This window comes from Sinohyriopsis cumingii, chromosome 5, assembly GCF_028554795.1.
Source record: "Sinohyriopsis cumingii isolate HCF-2022 chromosome 5, ASM2855479v2, whole genome shotgun sequence".
NCBI classification, from domain to species: Eukaryota; Metazoa; Mollusca; class Bivalvia; order Unionida; family Unionidae; genus Sinohyriopsis; species Sinohyriopsis cumingii.
In genome coordinates, this window is record NC_142965.1 from 79,517,064 (window position 1) to 79,530,283 (window position 13,220).

Sequence of the window (13,220 nt, forward strand, 5' to 3'; positions counted from 1 at the left end):
ATCACCTTAGTTCCATAGTGGTTTCAACAAGATCTCGTCCCTGTTGAGGATATCTGTCATAAATGACATTTAGAGGATTTTATAGACATTTTCCTCTTGTTCTTCAAAATGGTAGTCCCGTTCTATAACGATTTCGGAAAAGACCTGATAGAATCTAACCTGCTGTTCCGGCGATTTCAGATAGCATAAGAAGGAACCCACCTTGTTACTTTTCTTGTGTCCTTAGAAGTTGCATACCTACACCATAGCCTTTATTTTTTCCAGTTTATAATTCTTTTGAGTTTAATTTAAGTTAATATCAGGTGCACCTGCTTCAGCAACTTTCTTAATAAATTACGTAGCTGGATTTCGATCTAAAATTCAGGTTTGACAGGTGGAAATATCGTTTCACAACGTAGCTTGCACCAAATAACCTTTATAATGGTAATATAATGACACATGTTTGTCACTGGTGATGAGAATCGGTCTTTTTCTAACTCGTTCATTATTACAAGGTTTTAAGGCTATATTAAAGGCATTTAAAAAAAAAACTCATCCCAAAGAGTTTATTCCAAAATTTAAAGCTATTTCTGGCATTAATTGAACACCACATTATTTTTATTTCAAACATGCCCCTGTCCACTACTACTATCTTTAAACCACACCACATTTCGGTGCTAAAGTCTTTGCATATTCATTTGAATATTATACTAATCCTAATAAAATGCACGAAACACATTTCGAAACTTGGATCCTCCAATATGTTTTCTTGCTTAAAAGCGTGGATATTTCACTAATAATATTTCCTTTTCGTATTGCAATATTACCTGGGGAATTATTTAAGGGTTTAATGTTTATTTTGTCTGAGTTTATCGTGGTATAAACTGTCAGTTGCCGAATCACACAGCAAATAACGCCCGAGGGTCGTTACGTAAGCTGTCTCATTCGACAACTTACAGTTTACACCACGATCAGAAAAAAGTTAAACTCTTATAATTGCAATTATTTATAATTGTATTTATTTATTATTATGTTGTTGTTGCTTTTTAGCGATATTTCCTATTAGTTTTAGAGCCTGTATAAGCGTATGACTTCTTCTTTATGCGTCTGCTACGTAGCTATTTATAAAACAGTGAATTCTGCATCTGCAGCGTATTAGCTACGTCAATATCATGCCAAAAATTCTACCAACATTAGACGATCTACGGTTTTGAACATTCCACAGCATGGTCTTAATCTTTTATCTAAATTAGCATATGTTTTCTGAGTAGAAGTTTCATGTTTAAAGCAAAGCATGTGTTGTTTTGTTTGTGATACGAATGACTCTTAGATCTGATGTTATCATGAATTCATTGTGACTTGTGAATCGGTCTTGTCCAGATACGTGAGTAACCAATTTTCGCATCTTTAAATATTTTAACGTATTGATTAACAGTTTAGGTTACCTACAGGGGCTACTTACAAATGAAAAGAAGACTATCTGTAAATCGACACTAACAGTTACGATTCGGGACTGGTATAGCGAATCTTCCAACCACCCCAAATCTTAAGTATCATGGTCGGCGTCCTACATTGTATGACTGTGAATCCAAATGGTATAATGTTATTCGTTGGACCCCCCTCCGTCCAATCTCTAATCCATTTAACTATAGTTTACCCGGAATCAAGTGCCTGTGCGTTAATCTCCATAATTATTTTGATGGTTGGCTGAGTAAGTACCTGGATTGGTAATACATGGATGGGTGCATGGATTGATAATTTAACTTATTTCTGCTTTTCTAATTCAGTTTAGTTAGAAATTTTAAAAAGTGTAAGAACCTCAAAGAAAGCTTCACAAATGCAAACTGCTTTCGAATGTTTTATATGACGGAAAGTACAAGCCCGAAGATAATGCAACAAGAGAGAGAACTACGATTATCATACCGAACAGGGACCTAGAAGATCATCTGGATATTTTGACAAGACACCTACACAATATTCTTTAAAGACAGCAGTTGGAGTATCGAATATTCGACATTGAAATGGTAAACTGACGTGTGAATACAAATATAAAACTATATCTAGCCTGCAAGTTTGTGATTGATTTATCTGCATAAATATTTCAACGTCATCAAGTTTAATCTTCTACTTTAAAAAAAGTAATATAACGTGTTCACTATTCCGTTTATATGATGTGAAAAATATTTAATGAAAACTTAACTGTAGTCTGCAATTAAATAGATAGAGTCTGTGAACTCTGTTCGTTACCTCTATGTAGCAGATTTATTCATTACAAACGTTTGCACTACTAGTGCTGCTACCACTTCTACTACTACTACTACTACTACTACTACTACTATTACTAAACTTTCTTTAACGGAGGTAACTCGTTTGGTCGTGATTGGCCTATCGGTCATGTGGTGAAAAATGTTTGTAATTGGTTATGTTGGAAGAAACAATAAAATAAAATATATTTTAAAAAAAAGGAATCATACACATCCTCAGGTATCATTGCACACTTATTAATACATATTTAAAATGAATGAATATGTATGACTATACTGGGAAACTGATACATATATGAACAATATTCTATGTACAGATTCAGACATTTCAGCATAACCTAAGTCGTATACACATACATCAAATAAGACACGGACATATTATTTCTGGACACAATGATAAGGTTCTGTATCCAGAGGTTTTAATCTGTCATTCCAGCTAGTCCAGAAAGAATTTTATGCATGCCATCTTAAAAGAGACAAGGGAATTTGAATTACGTGTCCTCAGGGCTAAGGAATTGCATTCAGTAGGCGCTGATACAGTGAATGGGCTTTTGTCATGGTTGGTTTTTGACCAAAATCTGCAGTTTGTTGTTAGTAATCGATCGGAGATTACACTCAGTATTTGATGATCTTAGTTCGATTATAGATATAGATTCTGTTGAAAGATCGTTTAAAACCTTATAGACAGATATGGCCTAGTTATTGATACATCAGCATACCAAACATTTACTTATTATCACCACGGCTGATGTCATGTCACATCATCCTGTTCGTTTAAGACATCTCTTGCCAATAAGATATGTCCTAGATCAGGGATCTCAAAACACGCGACCCGCTAAGCCGTATCCTGTGGCCCACAAAACGATTGACGTCAAAAGGTGTCATGAGAGATAACAAAGCTGGTGCGGCCCTTGCGCTATCAAAAATGCCCTCATGCGACCCTCAGGGTGGTTTGAGTTGGAGATCACTTTCCTAAATGATTTAATATTTCATTTCTGGGCACACCTTTTCCAAATGGTTTCCATACAATAAGTAGCAAATAAATCATTAAAAAGTATTGCCCTAACCAAAGAGAAATGGTTAGGACCTTGCTACTGGGTTCTCCAGGTTAATGAACATATTTATTTCCTTTTGGTTACGCTTGCAATAAATACTGTGACAAATAAAGTGATAACGATAAGGCAAAGAGAATAATACCCTTACTAATAGAACTCAGTCTTTTCAGTTTTCGGTTTGTTCAATGTTCGTGTAATACTATACTGTTTTTTAATTATTTCAGCGTTCATCAAGGATCGCAGCAGATCATGTTTTTCTGTATTTTTTAGCTTCCGGTACTATATGCAATATGATATTTTAACGGTGGGCCGAGTTTTGTGGTACCTTGAGTAGAATTTGGAAATAAACGCTGAAGGAAGTTTGAATGATCACCCTGTAACAAGCTTCTTTCTCCCAAGTGTACGCGTGTCTCTAAAAGTAAAGAAAGTGGAACTTGGACTATTATGATTGTTTGCAATTGCAAAGTATCCAGCTGTTTCGATTTGGCATAATTTGAACAAGATCGTTTTAGACACATGTGATCCCCTATTCATGACACCATCAGCCAATCTAGCCTATAATCAAGCGGTTATTACGCAAAACTTCTCTATACGTATAATTCGACTCTTGCCCATAGTTCTCTCTTAATTCGGCTCTTGCCCATATTATTCTCTCTCTCTCTCTCTCTATTAGACGCATGTGTCCTTATTGTCCTTTCTCAATAACAGGTATGTTTGCTTATTGTCCACTCTCATTACGACGCATGTGTGCTCATTGTCTTCATTTACCAAGAGACCTGGAGTCTCATGTTATTTACGCGAAAAGTAAATAAATTAACCATATTGATGAATTCAATGTCAAGGAATTTTAAGGAGGAAACGCATAAAGGAAATATTCAACATGGTGCAGAGATAAGTCTTGCCAAATCAGACATGTTATTATGGTCTGTAATTCAGTGTCTTAGAAATTAAAAAGTTGAAGAGAAAAATGAATATTGTTTTCTGCAAGCAAGATTAGAATTTAAATAGAATGAATAGGTTAAAGAGGTAAGGGGCGATATGACTACAAGGGAATAATAGGTAACAAATTAGGGCAGACAGCAAAACAAATTGAAATTTAATTCCTTAGTTTCCGAAAACAAGGGACAAATGAAGATAAAAAATAATATATATTATTTAACCCACCGACAATATGAAATTATATCTTGCTAATTAACATATATGATACAATTAACAAGCTTAAGACATAGCAAAACAGATAGGTAAAATTGCACAACATGCAAAGGTAATCCCATATATAGCACGAATCCACCTACACATAAGCATAACAATTAAGTACATAATATTTGTCAAATGCAGACGGAGTGAACGGAAGAACAATGGAGCCTATGTTCTCCATGAGGATGGAGGCCATAAGATGTAATAGTTAAAATGTTTATGTTGTACCAAAACACGGTTAATGTTATGTTGTATCAACAGTGTGCCCTCAACATATAAATGTTCTATCATAAATTAACTTTTGGTAAACAAAAATATCAGATCCCTTCACTGAAAAGGGCAACATTAAAAGAGAGGTGTAACAAAATAACAAAGTAAAAAGAACCGGCTAGCTGGAAAAAATATTTGGTACGTTAGAGAACATACAAACCAAAACAGATAACTATTAAATATAAGCAAACATCGGATATGCTTACCGTTATGTCTCTGACACATACAAATTCTAGAACATCGTGTATTTCTTAATGATTTAATTCAGTTAGTTAGGTACCATAGATTGTGTATGGATAAGATCGTGAGAGTTTGCAAGCAAGCTGGGCACATCGCTATCTACATAATTTTCTTGTCCATTCATGCTACAAGAAACAACTTATTTTACATCGTAAACTATCAAGTTCCGTGACTTGCACAAATTAAGCCTCCATGACAGTGTTTTATTTAACAATGCAAGAAACGAGGTTTAATAATAATTTGACTGTATAGACATGAAAAATGTTATTGCTTCTCGACAATTTATGGGCAGTACACAAATTTTGGGCGATATAAAAGTCTGAATAATTAATGAAAAAGTGATGGTTAATACAATGATTTTCCCCTGAAATATATTTTGTATAAAGTTACTAAATGATTTCTTCAATATGTATTCGTGTGTACGTGTTAATTTTAATGGACTCATTCTGATGTATACATGCATTTTCAAAAAGCCTGGTTCAAGACGTGTTCCGTTTTGTTCTACAATATAAACGCTGATGTATGCCTTACATGTAAGTCCAACAGAGAGCAATCTTCAAGGTGACATTTCTAATTTCACTCTTGAAATCTAATCAACGATACATTGAATACTTAGTTGGGAAGGTATTGTAAAATATACACATCTGAACAAGCAATCTAAATATTCAGAAAAAAGATTCTCACCCAGAGAACAGGGTTCATTAAAAAAACTAATGACCATTGCCTTCATTTGGCGACAAAATATGTGATAAATGAAATAATTTCCTTAGGTATTTAATGAAAGACTTCAATGACATTTACATTTCACTTATTCCTGCTACGGTCATATTAGATGGCATTAGAAGTCGTTACATAGAAAACAAACTAATTTTTATGTTTGAAAATGTTACATGTATTACACAGCTTTTTCTAATTGTAATATCAGAAAATGAATATAGGAAAATTGTCATCCTCTGTTTTATGCTAATATAATGTAATTCTTTATTTCCTTCCAAACTCAATTGTTCTATGGACATGGTTTAAGGCCAAGTCATTACATACAACGTATTGATACAAGTTTGATGGTCACGTCAATAATATTATTAGGGAAAGAGGCCTAGTATGGTGTAACAGAATAATGCGTTATCTCACTGGTCCAAAAATAAATATATGGCGTATGTCTCATGCGTGTGTGCTAAAGACAATAGTAGAAAACAGCCGAACAACAAGCAAGTTTTTGAAAATTATTGATCATAGTTTAGAGAAAGATTTTCAAATAGAACTTCAGATAAATATAGTGAAAAGTGTTTGTGACGGTAGACACATTTTAATGGCCAGTTGTTATTATATGGAATTTATCTAAATAACGAGAGTTTCAAGCAAGCTTGACATGCATTGCCAATGAAACGCGTTAGCCAGCTGCGTTTTATTGAAGTAAAATTAGCTGTACTGACGTATTAAGGCTGATAATTACAGTAAGTGATCACTGCAGATTATTACGTCAATGCAACCTTTATCACGTACATGACGTCTTAATAGTGAGGACAAATTAAAACGGTTACAGAAAAATGAATGTTATTTGTTGTGCAAAACTAATAATTTTCCGATTTATTCTTTAATGTGCAATATAAACACTTTAGTGTGGAATAAAGAAATGATAATTCTACCACATGAATTCTTACACTTTCAGTTATTTCTCTTCATATTCTGGTACCGTATGACCGAGGGTCATGAATGCATAGCGTCCTATGATTACTGATTTTGGAATAATTTTGTACTACTTATGCTTCAACAAAGTTTGACCTTAGCACTAGGAACCAATTGAGAACCGAATTTCACATCAGTATCAAGTAATAAATTACAAACGATCGCATGGAAGCAGACTTGGTGAAGTCATAAAAATTGGAATCATATAATAAAAAAAATCAATTAACTTTCCTTCGGCAATGCTACTCTTCACACTAAATAAATCGTCACTGAATTTGTACAAACTGTATAACAAAACAAGATAAAAAGAACGATAGCTTTTATGCACACGGTTCATCTTATACATCTGTTGTTTATGAGACTTAGTTTAGAATAACAAGTAATCTAGAGAAAAAGAAGCCCCCAAAACAAACAGCAGCAACGATAATGACGATAATGATAACAAAGACGATGCGAATGAGGAGGAGGTAAAGCCTTTGATGAACACAGTTGATACACATATTTAGATATGGACAAGCACGTAGGGTGAGTGTTAAGATACGGCAAAATATATCTCTTCTGCTCAACACTGAACAATTGTCTTATTGGAAGGAAATTGTTTCGTAGACAAAAATTGGCATCTTAGCAATAGGCACAGAATACATGCACACTAGAATCAGAATAAATTTACAAGTCTGAATTTTCATGTTCTAGCAGTTTCCATTGAGGGCATGGTGTTTTATATCTTTTTGTCCAACTTCCTCGAAATATGACTTGTGATGTCTATTAGTCCTGGTTTGAAACTAATAATGGATTTTTTTAATACAAAGCACGAAAAAAGAAAATTACAGTATTTAAGGGAATAAGAAACTCAAAATATAGCTCTTGTCAATGGTATCATATTTGCTAGTGACATACGCAAATGCGATTTTTGCCTCGAAACCGTGCCAAAGCGATTGAAAGAAGATAATTTGCGGAACAAGTAGCATATCTTTCAATCCATTTTTACGCTTTGATCAAAGATTTGTTTAATTAGTCTTGAGTTTGCCGTAGATTCTTTGAAGAATGATGTCCCTCCTAAAGACTCGCTAAAAAATGTCCAGAATCCATGCAATGTTTTGAAGCACATCAAGCTGTCGCCACTATGATAGACATTGCCAGTTCAGGTGTTTATTTTGTGAGAATCTTCAGTACGGCATTCAGAACACTTTATGTCACAACGTGAATATGGCTACTCAGAGAATGGCTCTCCCATGTATTGTTCAAATTGCTGTAAAAATGAAACATAATTGAGAGTTTACGACAATATATTATAAGTAGGGTTGAAGCTTGTTATCCTTCAATTTAATTAATTCAGTAAGCTTCTATCTCTAAAATATTATCTTGTTTCTTCACTTGAAACAAAAAAGGCAAAACCCTTGTATGTATTTCGACGGTGAATGATATTTACCATAAATATTGTCTATTAGAGAAAAATTTCATTAGCACCAAAAAAAACCCCAAGAAAATCGAACAATCTGAAAAAGTGGCGTTACTTTATTACACATATGACAGTGGTTGATATAAGGATTCTATTCGAACAAATTGATACAACATATACGGTGGTATAATGGGACTGATACAGATTCATTATACATTCATACTGTTTGACCCTGTTAACTATCCAAAGGAAATCGTGCTTGGTTTACTATAAATGTAGAAAACGATTCCAAGAATTCTCAGAGATGGACTAACAAGTATTCCAATTAGAGAGTTAGTGGGTTAAGTTCAAAACTACTCATTCATGGCTGATACTGTCTTAAATAAAGTCTGTAAAGGAAATTAAAAAGTGCATTGTCAATATAACTTAAACATTGAGATGTAAAAAGATTGTTTATTTAGTCACAACGACAATTATTTAATTAATTAATTAATTAATTAATTAATTAAATAATTAATGTAAGTAGATCCTACAATTACAAGATGCATACCACCAAAATGAATAGATATTTCTTGTCTCTATATTAAGTAAATTTTGCTTGATGGTCAACACCACCACATTTTTTTTACAGTATATACAATCGATCTTTCTACATCATCTGGGATTATAGAATTTTCAGTGAGTATAGTTTATATTTCTTTTGTTTGTCCTTGCTATAGAAAACTAAGAAACAACGTGCATATTCTCTGAAATCTTTGATTAAAGAGATTTACTTTCGAAAAATTATCGATACTGATGTTATAATATATTTTCTACTGAAATCTAGTAGAAATATGTAACTTGTTTTTGTTTTTCACGACGTCGTAATTCTCACATGTATGAAGCGAACACAATGTATTGGCACCATTATATGTAACAACCAGTAACTCTAAACAAATATCTAATTTATCCCAAGGAGCTGTCAGTCACTGTCTCCTGTTTATCCCAGAATACACACTTCTATCACAGAAACATTGGACAGAAGATAACGATGTGAAACGAAGAGTTGTTTTATTCAGTGTCTATCAGATTTAGATTGTCCAAACATTGGGCACTCCAGAGATTATTATGTTGTAAGTGTCTTTTTTTGATGCCTGACGCATACTTAATTTTAGGTTATTGTGTGGGATGCTAACTTCAGCATCAGGCACAAGATAAATGTAGAGTTGTGAACATCTACATTTTCTTATCCTTTCAGCTATAAGAGGATATCTTGTTGTATTCTGGTTAATTGAAAGATCACTACAATGTAATATGTTGTGCTCCGAAATCAAGCCACATGCAGTCTTTTTGTGTATAAAATGGATGACATTTTCAGTACTAATTTATCTATACTTTTTGCTCATCAACGATATAATGTTTTGTAGCATCCTTTACCAATCAAATATTGCGAACACACCATATGTGGTAGTTCTTCCACAATAGTCTCAAATATTGTTTTTCTTGCTGGGTTGACACTCTTTTCTTGATCACTTTCTCTACTATGTTGTATTTCGTATAAACAAACAATTTATTCACAAAATGCCAGAATTAAATCTTAGTTTCCGTAACGCTGGGTAAGCTGTTATATTGACGATTCTCTCCGTAGTGATACGATCGTAAAAAGCATACTTCTTTTTAGTTTAATGTTTAAGATAGTAACTTCATCATCAGGCAAAGATAAATATAGAGTTGTGGAGATCTACATTGTCTTTTCCATTCATTTATAAGAGGATAACGTCTTGTACTTTGCCTAATAAAGATCACTAAAATATTATCTGTCACCTTGTAATTTTCTCAAATCAAGCTATACATAGTCTTTGTGTGTATAAAATTGATGACATTTACGTTACTAATTTATCTATACCTTGTTGCTTGTAGCCTACTCTATCAATCAAATACTACAAAATTCTGTTGATCTTCCATACTAGTCACCGATATTGTTATTGTTACTGGGTTGACACTGTTTTCTTGATCACTTACTCCAATATAGTTTTACAGTATCAAAAACATGTAGTCTCATCCTGCTAGAATTAAGTATATTTCCTTAACGCTGGGGTAGCTCCTATATCGATGACTCTCTCCATAATGATGTAGTCGTAGAAGAAAGCAATATTTTTCATTAACATATTGCACAAGTGTCCAAGATGTAATCTAATAGTACAGAAGTCAAAGGTATTCAATTCGAAGTCTTAGATTCCTCCATTAACACCCGACAGGCTTTTGCAAGTGTGATCTTGAATTTGAGGAAGAGCATACAGCGGACGATGATCGGTTTGTATATGAAAGTCAGTGGTATTCTAAAGTTCTTTCCATACACCACAAAACTGTATAGCTGCGGTACTAGTATTTTCGGCATTATCTTCCTTGATATCAACATTCTCAATTCATGACACATATCATTTACAATCTGTTTTCCACAGCTCGGATTATATCGTGGAACTGATGTGAAGAGAACTTGAAAAGATGATTAGAAGGTTGATATAAAGGGTTCATTTTAGCGTTTCGTGGCTTATTAAGTTTTGTCGTGATGACATAAATCATGTTTGTCATCGTAACGATCAGCACAAGCGTATGGAACAAAAGCACCATTCATGATACAAAAATACTGTGTTTCCGAGTAATGTTACCCAGTCGTTCAAAAATGTAGTAAATGGACCTTTATCTGGTGCCATCAACGCTTTTACGTCATCTCTGGTATTATCATTTTGTATATAATTTCACGATCTCTAGTAGGAAGAAATAGCTTGAACATATAGTTTTTTATATCTTAAATACTAGACAATTGGTCTCGGGCCATGACTGCTGCTGAGACCATTTATTATACAGCATTAACCAACAACATAATTTGATACTGATTCCAGTTTATTTAAATTTGGATGAAGTAAGGGGTATCCTATAGTTTTCAGTGTAAATGTCACAAAATTGTTTAATTGCAGGTATGTGCATGATATGTTTCATTTACTGTATTACACGCACGTACACACACACACACACACACACACACACACACACACACACACACACTTACTCAAACACACACATATACTGTTTACAAGCCTATTAAGACAGTATATACATTATTCAAAATCTTTCTAAAAGTTTGTGTGCGTCTAAAACATTTTTAAGCTCTCATCAATGTGCTTTTGCAGATCTAAGACATTGTTAGCTCTAATATGACCTCTCTGTTCAATTATGGATCATGTATTGTTCCTTCCAGATCACGTCATCAAAATTTAGTTTCCAGCATTTTAGGCATATCATTATCAACACAATTTCGTAGAAATCTATTAATAGTTGCAATTAATTTTTGCCATTCATTTTTGCAGCAATATTTAAAGAAAAGACTCCAACAAAACCATCAGTAACAGGAACGTCTACGATATAAATCTCCACTTAATCTGCACATCTACACATGGTAAACGTATAGTCTAGGCATGCCATGAGAATCTATACCTTTTTGAATTTTATCGACTAAATGTGTTGTTCTATCTATCAATTTTTACATCGTGCATTGTTCGTAGTCATGATTATTATCGTATGAAACAAATTCTCAGAGCACATATTTTTAACAGAGATCGAGTCTAGCAAACATGAGCGATAACGATTAAAGTAATGTTTTGGTGTTATTGATTTGGTCAAGGAAAGAATATAAATAAATTGGTTTCGAAACCGCCAAAGCTGTATCCGTTGCATGAAATACCTGAATAATGTTCAGTATTCTGATTGGTGAATTATGAGTTAAACTTTCAACATTAAAAACAATTCAGCTGCAGAAACCATCTCTTCATGCTGAAAATGTTTCAGTACCCGAATCTAATCGATTGGAATGTCTGCATGTTAATTTGAATCTCTTTCAGATATAATTATTCTGTTCAGTCTCCAAGAAAAAAAATCAAGTTTCATCTCTTTATTAGTTGGGAGAAGTAAGGGGTAACTTGAATTGTAGGATTTAACGGTTTTGTTGTCAATTAGTCGATTGTGAGGGCAAGGACTTTTCAACTTACCGGGGCCAAAAGTATCTGTTTCAGAAAGACTTTAAGAAAAACTCGAAAGTATAGAAAGTAGAAGTGTTTCACTCAAAATACAAACATATATGAAGGTGGAAGTTTTACCAGCTGTAATCGATCGATGTAATTCATCAACAACGATAGCCATGAGTCCAGTTAAAGCGAAAAAGGATGAAAATAGATCACACTTGGATCTTCACAATTAAAATTTGGCGAAACATCCCGAATAAAAGAATGTTTGCCTAGGTTCCCACCTAACATTACCAATCAAAATATTTAAAACCATAATAATTTGTCATGCACTCAGTTGTATGCATTATTGCTATACAAAACTATTGTCATGTACAATTTAAACAATACATAAAGTTGAAAATACCTTGCTCTATTTCTTCTGCAGCAAAACTTAAGTGTTTTGTTACAAAACGTTTCCCCCATCAGTATGCACATTTTGAGGCTCTAACGTATTGGTGAGGTATTGAAAGGGTAGTTTACATCATATTTCTTTGTCATTTTTACTTTCTCTCTTCAAGCGTATTTAGAAGAACGACATAATGCTGCCAATGGTAATCCACGTAACAAACGCACTTCCTTCTGTAGGGAAATATTTCTCTTGCTTACTTGTGTAATGTGCAGGAAAATTGTTAATTAACGGTTTTTCAATCCAGTATTTTAATTTTCTTTCTCTCTCCTTTACTTAGTTCCCAGATTAGATAGCTATTTTGTTTTACAAACAACTGAACTTTATATTAAATACTTTTGTGTCAGTAATTTAAAACCATACACACAAGGTTACAGGCACCGTGAAATAAAATTGATTGCAGGGTAATGTTAATGCTCCTATTTTTAGTGATATCATCATGAAATCAAATACGTAAACCCATCTTGTGTGAAAAACGTGAAATTATCTTTTATGTTAAGAAAGATACATATTGACTTTGCTATTCACTAGTATGTTATTTTGCAGCATTTCCTTTCTATCGAGAGAGAGAGAGAGAGAGAGAGAGAGAGAGAGAGAGAGAGAGTTGATTGTACGCTATATTCATGAAACTACCTCTCTTAAAACAGTGAAAATTCAGCGAAAATTGGATCTGATGGCCTAGGG

The 13,220-nt window shown here is 33.6% G+C and overlaps 2 protein-coding genes across 5 annotated transcripts in view; one reads left to right on the plus strand and one right to left on the minus strand.

Annotated features, from left to right (window-relative positions):
• Nucleotides 1–4,700, plus strand: part of LOC149799566 (beta-1,4-galactosyltransferase 4-like) — a 36,255-nt gene extending 31,555 nt beyond the window's left edge. Inside the window, exon 5 of the mRNA XM_089958212.1 lies at nucleotides 4,637–4,700. Within this exon, the coding sequence (XP_089814338.1) occupies nucleotides 4,637–4,700 (64 nt within the window). The remainder of the gene's footprint in view (nucleotides 1–4,636) is intronic.
• LOC149799567 (beta-1,4-galactosyltransferase 4-like) overlaps nucleotides 4,378–13,220 on the minus strand; it is a 54,507-nt gene continuing 45,664 nt past the window's right edge. For all 4 annotated transcript variants that reach the window (XM_089958900.1, XM_089958901.1, XM_089958898.1 and 1 more), the window contains one exon: nucleotides 4,378–7,940. In XM_089958900.1, coding sequence (XP_089815026.1) covers nucleotides 7,902–7,940 — 39 coding nt within the window. In that variant the 3' untranslated portion in view covers nucleotides 4,378–7,901. The remainder of the gene's footprint in view (nucleotides 7,941–13,220) is intronic.